The 17,333-nt window shown below is 45.8% G+C and overlaps 1 protein-coding gene across 4 annotated transcripts in view; it reads left to right on the plus strand.

Annotated features, from left to right (window-relative positions):
* The window catches only part of sema5ba (sema domain, seven thrombospondin repeats (type 1 and type 1-like), transmembrane domain (TM) and short cytoplasmic domain, (semaphorin) 5Ba), a 233,209-nt gene that overhangs the window by 136,087 nt on the left and 79,789 nt on the right, over positions 1 to 17,333 (plus strand). For all 4 annotated transcript variants that reach the window (XM_029636696.2, XM_029636702.2, XM_029636710.2 and 1 more), the window contains 3 exons: positions 7,943 to 8,078; positions 9,109 to 9,319; positions 9,588 to 9,795. In XM_029636696.2, coding sequence (XP_029492556.1) covers positions 7,943 to 8,078; positions 9,109 to 9,319; positions 9,588 to 9,795 — 555 coding nt within the window. The remainder of the gene's footprint in view (positions 1 to 7,942; positions 8,079 to 9,108; positions 9,320 to 9,587; positions 9,796 to 17,333) is intronic.

Raw genomic sequence — 17,333 nt, forward strand, 5'->3', positions numbered from 1 at the left:
TACATTCGCCAAAATACGAAGTATACAAACAGTGGACACTATTTCCATGCTTTTAGTGCCCATAATGCAATTCTTCAGAAAATGGGTTGAGGGTTCATATTTTTTTTTCAGATTTGAAGAAAATGGCATAAAATATGCAGCCAAAATCCAACGAGAAAGGATACAAATACAAATAACTAATTATGATGTTAAGAATGTTAATGTTAAGAAACTGTTGAGCAAATAAGTTACCTTACACGTTATGTTGGCTGACAATTTGTTAGCTATGCTATCCTTACAAACAGTGGTGGAAAAAGTATCCAATTGTCATACTCAAGTAAAAGTGAGTCACCCTGTAAAATACTACTTGAGTAAAAGTCTTAAAGTATTTGGTTTTAAATATACTTAAGTATCAAAAGTAAATGTAATCGCAAAAATATACTTAAGCAACAAAATATTTTCAAATTCCGTATTTAAAGCGAACCATTTTCTTGTTTTTGAAGTTTACGGAAAGCCAGGGGCACACTCCTAAAATCAAGACATAATTTACAAACGAAGCATGTGTTTAGTGAGTCCGCCAGATCAGAGGCTGTAGGGATGACAAGGGATGTCCTTTTGATAAGTGTGTGAATTAGACAATTTTCCTGTCCTGCTAACCATTCAAATTGTATCAAGTATTTTTACTTAAGTACTTTACACCTCTACTTACAAACCACATAGCATATCATTACAGCAGTAGGTACCGGTATGTTAGCTAGCTAGTTAATGTTAGTTGGCTACTATTACATCAAACTTGCCAGATTATTAACAAAATGCTATCTAACTAACTACCCAAAGTTTATTGACTTGATTATCCCTGTCATTCTTAGCTAAGTGGTATAGTCATTGTGCGTTCTCAATGGACATTTGGGTACTTTCGTAAATTCGCTCTGGCTATCTACTCCGATTTCAGAGCACTCTCGTCTGAGTGTACCAGAGCGCAGGATAACTGATGAATTTACCAACGCTCAACAGCCGTTAAATATGGTCGGTGTCAGTAAACGTTGGCAAAAAAAGGCGTAATTAAATTGTTGCCAGCAGCACAGTTACAGTCACCAACGCTCTTGATAACATGAAATTGCCTAACCAGCTCTGCTAGGGCAAGTAAAATAGTCAGAGTGAGGTGTCCTCTCATTTGTGTCTGGAAGTAGCTAGCAAGTTAGCCAGTTAGCTTGGGTGCTTGACTGCAGTTGTAAGGTCAGAACACTCGAATCAACCCTACTGCCAGAGCGTCCAGTGTGCTCTGAACGCTCCAAGAGCGAAACGCTCTGAATTTACAAATGGGCAATCTGACAACACTCTGAATTTACGAACGCTCAGATTGAATTTAAGAACACACCTGAAGTCGTAAAATGTCTAGCTAGTAATTTGTTATACTAGCAAGAGGTTGAATAGCAACAGCATCAACTTCCGGTAGACAGGCGAAGCGATAGTACGCTCAACTGAAAGGATAACGTTCCTTTACAGAATACTAAAATGAACTAATAGTATGTCGTTTTTACTCATTAAGTATGTATTATGCAGTATGTTAGTATGTCATCGACGGGGCTGTAGTGGAGCAGGTTGAGAGCTTCAAGTTCCTTGGCGTCCACATTACCAACAAACTTACATGGTCCAAGCACACCAAGACAGTCGTGAAGAGGGCAAAACCTATTCCACCTCAGGAGACTGAAAATATTTGTCATGGGTCCGCAGATCCTCAAAAGGCCCTACAGCTTCACCATCAAGAGCATCCTGATGGGTTGCATCACTGCCTGGTATGGCAACTGCTCGGCCTCTGACCGCAAGGCACTACAGAGGGTAGTGCGTACGGCCCAGTACCTCACTGGGGCCAAGCTTTCTGCCATCCAGGACCTCTATACCAGGCGGTGTCAGAGGAAGGCCCTAAAAATTGTTAAAGACTCCAGCCACCCTAGTCATAGACTGTTCTCTCTGCTACCACACGGCAAGCGGTACCGGAGCGCCAAGTCCAGGTCCAAGAGGCTTCTAAACATCTTCTACCCCAAGACATAAGACTTCTAAACATTTAACCAAATGGCTACCCAGACTATTTGCACCCCCCCTATTTTAAACTGCTACTACTCTCTGTTGTTATCATCTATGCATAGTCACTTTAATAACTCTACCTACATGTACATATTACCTCAATTACCTCGACTAACTGGTGCCCCCTCACATTGACTCTGTACCGGTACCCTCTGTATATAGCCTTGCTATTGTTATTTTACTGCTGCTCTTTAATTACTTTCTATTTATTTTCATTTTTTAATATTTTTCTCAAAACTGCATTGTTGTTTAAGGGCTTGTACGTGAGCATTTCACTGTAAGGTCTACCTACACCTGTTGTATTCGGCGCATGTGACAAATCAAATTTGACTTGATTTGATTAGTATGAGTATTTGAACACAGCTTTAGCCTGATTTGAGCAAGTGAGGCAGAGTAAGGCAGAGAGCCTTTTTCATTACACATTCTACCTGCACTAATGAGAATTGGGATGGTTAGAGGAAGGAATCTGTGGTTGTTTTCCAAATGGTACCCTATTCCCTACATAGTTTACTACTTTTCCTTTTCCTATAGTGCATTACCCTATGGGCCCTGATCAAAGGTAGTGCACTACATAGGGAATAGGGTGCTATTCGCGACACATCCTGTGTGTTACTGTACTGTGTGAGTTGTGCCCTGACTCATAAGCCTGGGTTACACAGACCATTGTTTAATGAATGCGGTATCATCCACTTCACTAGAGGGAGAAATGAGTGTGAGCAGAACAGAAGATGCATCCACAATGTGGATGTTGCCCTTTTGTGGAAAAGAAAGAACATGAATGTGGTCCATAGGTGAAGAGGAAGTGAGAGAGTTTTGCCCTTTTCTGAAAGAAAGAAAATCTCACTGTGATGCTTTCACAGACTAAGGTTTTGGAGTGTGGAGTTGAGGGGTGTGGTATAGTACAGTTGTTGGTATTCAGATGTGTTCCATGCTCTGCTCTGCTGTGCTCTGCTCTCTCTCAGGGGAGAGGAATCATCCTCCTCGCCTTCTGCTGCTCTCACCTGTAAAGTTCTGACTCCCAGTAGGTGGCTGCTCTCCATCACTACCGGAGCTGAGACTATCATTACTTCTCAGTATAGGACATATGTGCGTGGATGTGCATGTGCGCGTGTGTGTTTGTGTGTGTATCCCTCCCTCTTTCCCATTCCAATCTTTTGTCTCAGTCCCTATCTCTCTCCCAATCCCCCAGTCCCTCCCTAAAACTATTCTGAATAGTGTGATATCATAATGCAATCACAGGAAGCACTGTCTCCAACTGTCTGTGTTAAATTGAACATGGTCAAAGAACTCCCAGGAGTTTGAACTGTAAAACAGAACAGAGAGAGGGAGGGAGGCAGAGAATTACGGGGGGAGTGAATGAGGGAGGTAAAGAGAGAGTTTGAGAGAGAGAGAGATATGCTGGTCTCCATCTGCATTTGCTTTTAGCAGCGGACTGGGTTTGCAATCATTATCTCGTCAGAGTAGTGAACTTAAGACCCTCAGAGCATGCTAAGGCCTTATAATTAACTCTGGACCTTATTGGCATCTCCCTCCCTCGTCCTTCCCTCTGTTACGGCCTCTGAGTGAGGCTTTACAGCATCTGTGTTTCTCACATTGAAATGGGACTGTCACTGGCTAATGTTGAAAATCCTGAGGTGATTTCATTGCAATGGCTTTCTCCATATTTGGTATGCGTTCTGAATGAGCAGCTGGATGCTGCTGCAGGTGTTATCGTAGAAGAAGCTGATTGGCTCACACAGTGATCTGATTTGGCATGTCTCCTCAGTAACCTGGTAACCATGGTGTCCTGGCATGGTGTAATGTGTGTGTGCAGGTATCTGAAGGGTGATACATATTTTTGCCTGATTTTGCCAGATTTTTTTCTAAACTTTTTCCTTCACCTCAACATAATAACATCAAATCCACCTTGAAATGAGCTATATTCCCCCTGGAACATGTTGGGTAAGAATCAAATAGATATACTATTACTATGATTATTCGCTTTACTTTTACAAATGATTCTTTCAGCTAAAAATACTACTTCCAGGCACCTTTTTTTAGCATGTGCACAAGACAGTAATCTTTTGTACTGTATTGTAACATAGCTGCTGCTGTTTTATAGCTACCTGACTCAGTCTCCACTCGTGAAAGTGATTGTTTCAGACTATAGCATTGTAGCTCAGATACTGCATCGTTATGCAGTAAAAATATATATGGATGGGCCTCCCGAGTGGCGCAGCGGTCTAAGTCACTGCATCGCAGTGCTACAGTAGCAGAGCCACTAGAGATCCTGGTTTGAGTCCAGGCTGTGTCGTAGCCGGCCGCGCCCGAGAGAACCATGAAAGACCCCCAACCCCTTCCCCCCCAAAAAATTATAAAATAAAAAATAAATATATATGGATAATCTTAGCCTTACTTCATTTTCTGCTCGCTGCCTCCCTGCCTGCCGTACGGTACAGGGGATGCTGAGTGTGCTTTTTGTTTCTGCTGCGATGCAGGTATTCACTGAGGTTGGAAAAACATTTTTACCTTAACTGTGTCCCAAATTCCATAGGGCTCTTTTGAAAAGGAGTTCACTATATGGGGAATAGGGTACCATGTGGAACACACTTGATGTATTTTTCAGTTTTTTTCAATTGAGGTGAGGTGCACAGACTGCATTAGCTCCATATACCCTGCTGAGACTAGAACCTGCCAATGATAGGCACAGCACATCTGTTACTGTGTGTGTGTGCATGCGCGCACTTGTGTGTAATTGTGTGTGTGTTAGAAAGTATTTTGGAATCCAGGTGTCTCTATGCCACACATACAGTGTGTATATATATACAGTGGAGAGAACAAGTATTTGATACACTGCCAATTTTGCAGGTTTTTCTACTTACAAAGCATGTAGAGGTCTGTCATTTTTATCATAGGTACACTTCAACCGTGAGAGACGGAATCTAAAACAAAAATCCAGAAAATCACATTTGTATGATTTTTAAGTAATTAATTAGCATTTTATTGCATGACAAGTATTTGATCTATTGGCTGCTTTTCCTGTGGTCCAACTCGTCTCAACCCATCTGAATAGGGTTGAGGTCGGGTGATTGTGGAGGCCAGGCCATCTGATGCAGCACTCCTTCACTTTTTTGTCCTGTTGGGAAAAAAATGATAGTCCCACTAGGCACGAACCAGATGGGATGGAGTATCACTACAGCATGCTGTGGTAGCCATGCTGGTTAAGTGTGCCTTGCTTCACTGTGGGAACCACACATGTGGAGATCATCCGTTCATCTACAGTACTCTGCGTCTCACAAAAATACGGCGGTTAGAACCAAACATCTCAAATTTAGACTCATCAGACCAAAAGACAGATTTCTACCAGTCTATTGTCCATTGCCTGTGACTCTTGGCCCAAGCAAGTCTCTTCTTCTTATTGGTGTCCTTTAGTAGTGGTTTCTTTGCAGCAATTCGACCATGAAGGCCTGATTCACGCAGTCTCCTCTGAACAGTTGATGTTGAGATGTGTCTGTTACTTGAACTCTGTGAAGCATTTATTTGGGCTGCATTCTGAGGTGCAGTTAACTCTAATGAACTTGTCCTCTGCAGCAGAGGTAACTCTGGGTCTTCCTTTCCTGTGGCGGTCCTCATGAGAGCCAGTTTCATCATAGTGCTTGATGGTTCTTGCGACTGCATTCGAAGAAACGTTTTAAGTTCTTCAAATTGTACGCATTGACTGACCCTCATGTCCCAAAGTAATGATGGACTGTTGTTTCTCTTTGTTAATTTGAGCTGTTCTTGCCATAATACAGTATGGACTTGGTTTTTTACCAAGTATGTATATCTTCTGTATACCACCCCTACTGTACCTTGTCACAACACAACTGATTGGCTCAAATGCATTAAGAAGGAAAGAAATTTCACAATTGTTTTGGTTATTCTACAATATAGAAAATAGTCCAAATAAAGTATAAAACCTTAAATGAATAGGTTGTGTTCGGACTTTTGACTGGTACTGTATATATGGGCCATCTGGTGTGATGATGTGTATCATCCATGCTAGTCTGCTCTCTATGATTTATTATCATAGAAGCCTTCACCACTGAGCTCCACTGAGCATGTGCAGAAGCAGGCAATGGCTGTGTCCCAAATGACACCCTAATACCTATATAGTGTGACACGTTTGACTAGACCCTATGGGCCCTGGTCAAAAGTAGTGCACTGTATAGGGAATAGGATGCCATTTGGGATGAAGCAGTGTCACTTAGCTGCACTGAGCATGTGCAGAAAAATGACGAAGTCCAGTGGATGTTGTTGAAGTCACCAGCTCTGGTTGGGCTCTTCTGCCTTTTTCTCCCATAACACTTTGCAGCCATAGGGGAACTGTACAATGACACAATAAAAACTGCTGTGTCATCCTGTCCGACTGGTTGGCTGGTGTGGTCAGGGACATCAACCTTTTACTCCCATAACACTGGCCATAGGGGAACACCAGCCAGCCAGCCACAGAGGAACAGTACCATGACACCACAGAAAGGGTTGTGTCATCTGTACCGACTGGCCGGCTGGTTTATGTAAGAACATGAAGGGCACTGTGGATTATATCTCCTCTGTATCCCTAGGCTATATCCCAAATGGCACTCTATTCCCTTTTTAGTTCACTACTTTTGACCAAGGCCTAAGTCTAAAGCCCTGCTCTGCTCTCTACTTGGCTGCTGATTGCCCTTTTTGTGAGAGGAGCAGAGGAGGGACTCGTGCTCCCTAAGCACTGCTTTCTGACACTCTTTTTTCACTGTTCTCATCCCTCTCTTTCTCCCTCTCTTTCCCCTCCACATTAAGACATAAAGACACAGTGAGCTGAGTGTGATTAAGAGGTTCTGTTTAATACCATAGGGACTGACTCATTGAGGGGAGGTTTTAAAATAGCCTAAATCTTTATTAACGGTTTAGACGTTAACAGTAACAATGGCTTCATTTGTAACTGTAACCACAGCCATGGTCACAACATAACACTTGGCTGCAGACTGTAGTCCCTGGGACACCACAGTGTCAGGGAGGCGGGGAGAGGGTGTATCTAGCTCTGTGGCTGCAGCCTGGTTAGTGGTTGTTGCAGCTAATTGTCTGTGGTTTTGTAAGTTGGGTTAGGTTGCTGGCTGCTCACCGCAGGAAGCACACTCACTCACTGACGCAGTCTCACACTCTCTGTGGAGAGGGTTCCTCTGACAGTGTTAATGCATTTCTACAGAGCTCAATCGGATCTCCACGATGGTTGCTAGATACAAACCACTAAGGTGTAGGGACAATACACGTATATACGTATATAAGGCATGTATGACATACAGTGTTCATACTGTTCTCTGTAAGAACATAACAGATATAGAAATGTATAAAAGAAGAACGTAACAAATGTCAAACCATACAGTGATTCCATAGGGCCCTATTGTATCGTACACCTCACCATCCCCGTGCTACAGTATACCAGCCCATTTATGAGTGTGCTGGCATTCCATACAAAGGAAACTATAGAGTTTATTGTACAGTAAAGTCTGTTCAGTGCAGTGAGTGTGAGTGTGTGCGAGGGGGGAGGGTGTATCTGTTTGTGTGTGTGTGTATCTTAATTCACTTTAGCAGTCTCATGACAATTGTGAAGCACAGACACAGCTTCCAGCAGAATCACACGGGCTGTGTCTTTAATGCACCTGTAAAAGATGGGACTGTTAGACAGTGTGGTGTACATAATGGATCAATTTGAGCTCTCAGTTAGAGAGACGTATGGGCAACACTGTAACCTCTTTGTTCACTGGGTTTTTAACACTGTCTCTCTCTCTCTGTCCCTCTTCTCCCCCCTCTCTTATTCTCTCTTTCCATCTCTCTCTCCTCTCTCCCTCTCCTCGCCCTCTCTTTCTCTGTCCTACAGGAACAGTATAGCAGCGTCTGCAGTGTGTGCGTTTAACCTCAGCTCCATCACCCAGGCCTTCAATGGACCCTTCCGTTCCCAGGAGAACCCCCGCTCTACCTGGCTGCCCACCCCCAACCCCATCCCCAACTTCCAGGTACTGCCCACCCCCAACCCCTTCCCCAACTTCCATGTACTACCCAACCCCTTCCCCAACTTCCAGGTACTGCCCACCACCAACCCCACCCCCAACTTCCAGGTACTGCCCACCCCCAACCCCTTCCCCAACTTCCATGTACTACCCAACCCCTTCCCCAACTTCCAGGTACTGCCCACCACCAACCCCACCCCCAACTTCCAGGTACTGCCCACCCCAACCCCTTCCCCAACTTCCAGGTACTGCCCACCCCAACTCCATCCCCAACTTCCAGGTACTGCCCACCCCAACTCCATCCCCAACTTCCAGGTACTGCCCACCCCAACTCCATCCCCAACTTCCAGGTACTGCCCACCCCAACTCCATCCCCAACTTCCAGGTACTGCCCACCCCAACTCCATCCCCAACTTCCAGGTACTGCCCACCCCAACTCCATCCCCAACTTCCAGGTTAGTGCTGGTCTGCAAAATCCTGCTCACCGTGCGTGTCCCCAGAAACAGGACTAACAGACTCTGCATCTAGGTGGCACTGCATATAAGAACCTGGGATTGTGCACCCCAAAGCCCACATCATTGACTTTTTAGCAATGCAACTGTAGCTTTATGAAGAAATTCATGTCATCCGGCATTTCAAAAGCATATTGTTTCTGTAGCTTGCCAGACACAGAGATGTTGTTTGCCAAACAACAATCATTACAGTGTAACAGTATTGTAAGTGTGAATAAATGTGATTACTGGAGGAGAAAATGAGAAGGAAATGACCACAGGCAGAGGCATAGTATTGATTTATTCAAAGCAACAATGACTATTAAGATGAAGTATTATTCCTTTTCAGTAACTTCTTTTTTTCTCTCTCTCTCTCTCTCTCTCTTTTTCTCTTTCTTTCTTTCCCTCTGTCTTTCTTCACTCTTTCTCCTGTTCTCTCACTCCTCTCTCGCACTCTCTCTCTCTCTCTCATCCCCCCCTTTCCCTCCCTGCCTGTCTCTCTCCCCCTTTCTCCCTTCCTTTCCCATCCCCCCTCCCCTCCTCAGTGTGGTACCATAGATGACGACGGCGGTCCTAACGATGGTCTGACGGAGCGCAGCCTCCAGGACGCCCAGCGGCTGTACCTGATGAACGACGTGGTGCAGCCCGTCTCTGTGGACCCCTTGGTCATGCAGGATGACGTGCGCTTCTCCAGGCTGGTGGTGGACATCGTACAGGGTCACGACACACTCTACCATGTCATGTACATCGGCACAGGTAAGTTGAGTTCAAAGGTCAGGGGTCAATCAATTAAATTGACTTATAAAGGAAAGGGCACATTAGCAAGGTAAATCTCCCTAGAAGGAAGAAACCTAGAGAGGAACCCGGCACGCTTCACTAGCTGTCCAGCCAAAGGATTTTCTATTGTCATATTATAGAGCTCTGAGTTTTTCCTAGCCACATGAGCTGAATAGGAAAACCTATTGACTCTAGGCTGTATACAGCACAATCAATGATTTCTCATCATCCTCTTTCCTCCAATCAGAGTACGGCACCATCCTGAAGGCTCTTGCGACCACCAATAAGAGCCTTCAAGGGTGTTACCTGGAGGAGATCCAGCTCTTCCCCGCTGGGGTGCAGGAGCCAATCTTGAGCCTGCAGATCCTTCAAAGTGATAGGTCACTGTTTGTAGGACTCAACAACAAAGTTCTGAAGATCCCTCTGGAGAGATGCTCCAACTACAAGACTGAGATGTGAGTTTCTTACATTTTTCTGTTTTGTACAAGTGCAATAAAAGCCAACCTGGCCAACAAACCCAACCTTATGGAAGAGTACAGGTGAGCAAACCTGCAACTACAAGACTGAGAGATGAATGTCTCAGACTGAGAATTATTCCACATTCTGCATGTCATCCCAGGGTTGTGGTCAGTGGTGTAGTGGATGGTAAACGCAAGTAGACACATCTTACCAACCTTTCGCGGGAAAAAACATTGAAAGTATAGGAAGCGTTACTTTTTTCACCGTTCCCGGCAATCAGAGATTGTGCACCAATTTTTCTACCACTACATCACTGGTTGTGGTATATTACCATAGAAATGTGCAGTATTGTTTATTGCTTAATTATAGTCATTTGCCATGAGTATAAAGTTCTGGAATTATACTAGCCTGAGTAACTGACTGTTACTTATCTCTTGGGACTCGGTACTAATATATTCATTATTTGATGATACACTACCAAAACAATAACACATTTAATTTGTTGCGGTGTTGCTTTTAATTAACGAAGCAGTGTTCCTAACAAAGAGTGAGAACAGAGAAAGGAAGCCTTACTTTATCTTTTACTGTCTCTCTGATTCACGCTCATTTAGTGGGAGACGTGTGGCTCAGACTCTGCCCTGCCTGACTCCTGCCAGTTCAATATGAGTCTCTGAGTGTGAGCTCTGCTCAATGCTCTGGCTGTCATCTCCAGAATAAGCTGCCTGATGGCTGCCTCTGTCGTTCATCTAAACCTCCCCCTCTCTCTCTCACGGCTGAGTGAGGAGGAGAAAAGCCCTCCCCTCTCTCTCTCTCTCCCTCTCTCTCTCTCAGCTCTCTGTTTGTCAGGCCTTATGCATTTCATCAATGCTTTCAATCAACTCTCTAGAGCTGCATCCATGCTTTGTCAGCTCGCCGTGCAATATACGCATGCGGGTGTGCATGAAGGGCAACCGACTGTATAGGAGATTGTTGTGTGTGTGTGTGTGTGTGCGTGCGCGCGTGTGTGGGTGGGGGGGCTCATGCATATGGTGAATCAGCTCGCTCCTTTCTCCATCACATGTCACAAGCGGTAACACACACACAGATGCGCACACACACACACTCACTCCTCTCCGTCAGGTACAGTGGTGAATACTAAACAAGGTGTGAGTGAGGACATGTGAGAGCAGAGCGGAAGCCTCGGTAGCCAGGCCTATTTAAAACACAGTGGGGTGGAATAATCACATTGGGCTTCAAGGGCACAACAGGGGAACACTGTCCTTAATCCTGCATGCTGCCTTATATCTGCCAGCCTCAGTAGCAGACACAGTCAGTTGTCAGGGGACACAGAGAGAGAAAACCATGCAGAACTGCAAATATACATGACAGGTGACGGGCTGTCAATCACTGTGATTTATTGTGATATCTAAGGTCGGCTCAGAACATGCAGGAAAGTCTGAAGGGCCTATTATTCTTTAGTTTAGGCTTTTAGGAAATCTTATTCAAATAAAAGTTAATGCAGAATGCATACATTTCACAGCCATAGATACAGACACAAACAGGATTTACACAGAAATTGACATGGTTCTATTTTCTGTCTTTGCATATTGTTTGTCATTGCAATCCCAGGCTATTCTGTGTCTCAGCCCTCTGCCTCTGTGTTATTAAATCAGTCTGCAGGAGACAGCCCCAGGACAACAACACTCTGCCTCTGTGTTATTAAATCAGTCTGCAGGAGACAGCCCCAGGACAACAACACTCTGCCTCTGTGTTATTAAATCAGTCTGCAGGAGACAGCCCCAGGACAACAACACTCTGCCTCTGTGTTATTAAATCAGTCTGCAGGAGACAGCCCGAGGACAACAACACTCTGCCTCTGTGTTATTAAATCAGTCTGCAGGAGACAGCCCCAGGACAACAACACTCTGCCTCTGTGTTATTAAATCAGTCTGCAGGAGACAGCCCGAGGACAACAACACTCTGCCTCTGTGTTATTAAATCAGTCTGCAGGAGACAGCCCCAGGACAACAACACTCTGCCTCTGTGTTATTAAATCAGTCTGCAGGAGACAGCCCGAGGACAACAACACTCTGCCTCTGTGTTATTAAATCAGTCTGCAGGAGACAGCCCCAGGACAACAACACTCTGCCTCTGTGTTATTAAATCAGTCTGCAGGAGACAGCCCCAGTACAACAACACTCTGCCTCTGTGTTATTAAATCAGTCTGCAGGAGACAGCCCCAGGACAACAACACTCTGCCTCTGTGTTATTAAATCAGTCTGCAGGAGACAGCCCCAGGACAACAACACTCTGCCTCTGTGTTATTAAATCAGTCTGCAGGAGACAGTCTCAGGACAACAACACTCTGCCTCTGTGTTATTAAATCAGTCTGCAGGAGACAGCCCGAGGACAACAACACACTGCCTCTGTGTTATTAAATCAGTCTGCAGGAGACAGTCCCAGGACAACAACACTCTGTCTCTGTGTTATTAAATCAGTCTGCAGGAGACAGCCCCAGGACAACAACACTCTGCCTCTGTGTTATTAAATCAGTCTGCAGGAGACAGCCCCAGGACAACAACACTCTGCCTCTGTGTTATTAAATCAGTCTGCAGGAGACAGCCCCAGGACAACAACACTCTGCCTCTGTGTTATTAAATCAGTCTGCAGGAGACAGCCCCAGGACAACAACACTCTGCCTCTGTGTTATTAAATCAGTCTGCAGGAGACAGTCCCAGGACAACAACACTCTGTCTCTGTGTTATTAAATCAGTCTGCAGGAGACAGCCCCAGGACAACAACACTCTGCCTCTGTGTTATTAAATCAGTCTGCAGGAGACAGTCCCAGGACAACAACACTCTGCCTCTGTGTTATTAAATCAGTCTGCAGGAGACAGCCCCAGGACAACAACACTCTGCCTCTGTGTTATTAAATCAGTCTGCAGGAGACAGCCCCAGGACAACAACACTCTGCCTCTGTGTTATTAAATCAGTCTGCAGGAGACAGTCCCAGGACAACAACACTCTGCCTCTGTGTTATTAAATCAGTCTGCAGGAGACAGCCCCAGGACAACAACACTCTGCCTCTGTGTTATTAAATCAGTCTGCAGGAGACAGTCCCAGAACAACAACACTCTGCCTCTGTGTTATTAAATCAGTCTGCAGGAGACAGTCCCAGGACAACAACACTCTGCCTCTGTGTTATTAAATCAGTCTGCAGGAGACAGCCCCAGGACAACAACACTCTGCCTCTGTGTTATTAAATCAGTCTGCAGGAGACAGCCCCAGGACAACAACACTCTGCCTCTGTGTTATTAAATCAGTCTGCAGGAGACAGCCCCAGGACAACAACACTCTGCCTCTGTGTTATTAAATCAGTCTGCAGGAGACAGCCCGAGGACAACAACACTCTGCCTCTGTGTTATTAAATCAGTCTGCAGGAGACAGCCCCAGGACAACAACACTCTGCCTCTGTGTTATTAAATCAGTCTGCAGGAGACAGCCCGAGGACAACAACACTCTGCCTCTGTGTTATTAAATCAGTCTGCAGGAGACAGCCCGAGGACAACAACACTCTGCCTCTGTGTTATTAAATCAGTCTGCAGGAGACAGCCCCAGGACAACAACACTCTGCCCCTGTGTTATTAAATCAGTCTGCAGGAGACAGTCCCAGGACAACAACACTCTGCCTCTGTGTTATTAAATCAGTCTGCAGGAGGACAGCCTCTGTGTTATTAAATCAGTCTGCAGGAGAACACACACACTGCCTCTGTGTTATTAAATCAGTCTGCAGGAGACAGCCCCAGGACAACAACACTCTGCCTCTGTGTTATTAAATCAGTCTGCAGGAGACAGTCCCAGGACAACAACACTCTGTCTCTGTGTTATTAAATCAGTCTGCAGGAGCCCCAGGACAACAACACTCTGCCTCTGTGTTATTAAATCCTGCAGGACAAGGACAACAACACTCTGCCTCTGTGTTATTAAATCAGTCTGCAGGAGACAGCCCGAGGACAACAACACTCTGCCTCTGTGTTATTAAATCAGTCTGCAGGAGACAGCCCAGGACAACAACACTCTGCCTCTGTGTTATTAAATCAGTCTGCAGGAGACAGCCCCAGGACAACAACACTCTGCCTCTGTGTTATTAAATCAGTCTGCAGGAGACAGCCCTGTGTTAGGACAACAAACACACTGTCTCTGTGTTATTAAATCAGTCTCAGTCCCAGGACAACAACACCTGCTCTGTGTTATTAAATCAGTCTGCAGGAGACAGTCCCAGGACAACAACACTCTGCCTCTGTGTTATTAAATCAGTCTGCAGGAGACAGCCCCAGGACAACAACACTCTGCCTCTGTGTTATTAAATCAGTCTGCAGGAGACAGCCCCAGGACAACAACACTCTGCCTCTGTGTTATTAAATCAGTCTGCAGGAGACAGCCCCAGGACAACAACACTCTGCCTCTGTGTTATTAAATCAGTCTGCAGGAGACAGCCCCAGGACAACAACACTCTGCCTCTGTGTTATTAAATCAGTCTGCAGGAGACAGCCCCAGGACAACAACACTCTGCCTCTGTGTTATTAAATCAGTCTGCAGGAGACAGCCCCAGGACAACAACACTCTGCCTCTGTGTTATTAAATCAGTCTGCAGGAGACAGCCCCAGGACAACAACACTCTGCCTCTGTGTTATTAAATCAGTCTGCAGGAGACAGCCCCAGGACAACAACACTCTGCCTCTGTGTTATTAAATCAGTCTGCAGGAGACAGCCCCAGGACAACAACACTCTGCCTCTGTGTTATTAAATCAGTCTGCAGGAGACAGCCCCAGGACAACAACACTCTGCCTCTGTGTTATTAAATCAGTCTGCAGGAGACAGCCCCAGGACAACAACACTCTGCCTCTGTGTTATTAAATCAGTCTGCAGGAGACAGCCCCAGGACAACAACACTCTGCCTCTGTGTTATTAAATCAGTCTGCAGGAGACAGCCCCAGGACAACAACACTCTGCCTCTGTGTTATTAAATCAGTCTGCAGGAGACAGCCCCAGGACAATTAAATCAGTCTGCAGGGAGACAGTCCCAGGACAACAACACTCTGCCTCTGTGTTATTAAATCAGTCTGCAGGAGACAGCCCAGGACAACAACACTCTGCCTCTGTGTTATTAAATCAGTCTGCAGGAGACAGCCCCAGGACAACAACACTCTGCCTCTGTGTTATTAAATCAGTCTGCAGGAGACAGCCCCAGGACAACAACACTCTGCCTCTGTGTTATTAAATCAGTCTGCAGGAGACAGCCCCAGGACAACAACACTCTGCCTCTGTGTTATTAAATCAGTCTGCAGGAGACAGCCCCAGGACAACAACACTCTGCCTCTGTGTTATTAAATCAGTCTGCAGGAGACAGCCCCAGGACAACAACACTCTGCCTCTGTGTTATTAAATCAGTCTGCAGGAGACAGCCCCAGGACAACAACACTCTGCCTCTGTGTTATTAAATCAGTCTGCAGGAGACAGCCCGAGGACAACAACACTCTGCCTCTGTGTTATTAAATCAGTCTGCAGGAGACAGCCCCAGGACAACAACACTCTGCCTCTGTGTTATTAAATCAGTCTGCAGGAGACAGCCCGAGGACAACAACACTCTGCCTCTGTGTTATTAAATCAGTCTGCAGGAGACAGCCCCAGGACAACAACACACTGCCTCTGTGTTATTAAATCAGTCTGCAGGAGACAGTCCCAGGACAACAACACTCTGTCTCTGTGTTATTAAATCAGTCTGCAGGAGACAGCCCCAGGACAACAACACTCTGCCTCTGTGTTATTAAATCAGTCTGCAGGAGACAGTCCCAGGACAACAACACTCTGCCTCTGTGTTATTAAATCAGTCTGCAGGAGACAGCCCCAGGACAACAACACTCTGCCTCTGTGTTATTAAATCAGTCTGCAGGAGACAGCCCCAGGACAACAACACTCTGCCTCTGTGTTATTAAATCAGTCTGCAGGAGACAGCCCCAGGACAACAACACTCTGCCTCTGTGTTATTAAATCAGTCTGCAGGAGACAGCCCCAGGACAACAACACTCTGCCTCTGTGTTATTAAATCAGTCTGCAGGAGACAGTCCCAGGACAACAACACTCTGCCTCTGTGTTATTAAATCAGTCTGCAGGAGACAGCCCCAGGACAACAACACTCTGCCTCTGTGTTATTAAATCAGTCTGCAGGAGACAGTCCCAGTGTTACAAATCAACAGACTCACTCTGCCTCTGTGTTATTAAATCAGTCTGCAGGAGACAGCCCCAGGACAACAACACTCTGCCTCTGTGTTATTAAATCAGTCTGCAGGAGACAGTCCCAGGACAACAACACTCTGCCTCTGTGTTATTAAATCAGTCTGCAGGAGACAGCCCCAGGACAACAACACTCTGCCTCTGTGTTATTAAATCAGTCTGCAGGAGACAGTCCCAGGACAACAACACTCTGCCTCTGTGTTATTAAATCAGTCTGCAGGAGACAGTCCCAGGACAACAACACTCTGCCTCTGTGTTATTAAATCAGTCTGCAGGAGACAGCCCCAGGACAACAACACTCTGCCTCTGTGTTATTAAATCAGTCTGCAGGAGACAGCCCCAGGACAACAACACTCTGCCTCTGTGTTATTAAATCAGTCTGCAGGAGACAGCCCCAGGACAACAACACTCTGCCTCTGTGTTATTAAATCAGTCTGCAGGAGACAGCCCCAGGACAACAACACTCTGCCTCTGTGTTATTAAATCAGTCTGCAGGAGACAGCCCGAGGACAACAACACTCTGCCTCTGTGTTATTAAATCAGTCTGCAGGAGACAGCCCCAGGACAACAACACTCTGCCTCTGTGTTATTAAATCAGTCTGCAGGAGACAGCCCGAGGACAACAACACTCTGCCTCTGTGTTATTAAATCAGTCTGCAGGAGACAGCCCGAGGACAACAACACTCTGCCTCTGTGTTATTAAATCAGTCTGCAGGAGACAGCCCAGGACAACAACACTCTGCCCTGTGTTATTAAATCAGTCTGCAGGAGACAGTCTCAGGACAACAACACTCTGCCTCTGTGTTATTAAATCAGTCTGCAGGAGACAGCCCAGGACAACAACACACTGCCTCTGTGTTATTAAATCAGTCTGCAGGAGACAGTCCCAGGACAACAACACTCTGCCTCTGTGTTATTAAATCAGTCTGCAGGAGACAGCCCCAGGACAACAACACTCTGCCTCTGTGTTATTAAATCAGTCTGCAGGAGACAGTCCCAGGACAACAACACTCTGCCTCTCTGTTATTAAATCAGTCTGCAGGAGACAGCCCCAGGACAACAACACTCTGCCTCTGTGTTATTAAATCAGTCTGCAGGAGACAGCCCCAGGACAACAACACTCTGCCTCTGTGTTATTAAATCAGTCTGCAGGAGACAGCCCCAGGACAACAACACTCTGCCTCTGTGTTATTAAATCAGTCTGCAGGAGACAGCCCCAGGACAACAACACTCTGCCTCTGTGTTATTAAATCAGTCTGCA

Source organism: Oncorhynchus nerka, linkage group LG3 (assembly GCF_034236695.1).
Source record: "Oncorhynchus nerka isolate Pitt River linkage group LG3, Oner_Uvic_2.0, whole genome shotgun sequence".
Taxonomy (NCBI): domain Eukaryota; kingdom Metazoa; phylum Chordata; class Actinopteri; order Salmoniformes; family Salmonidae; genus Oncorhynchus; species Oncorhynchus nerka.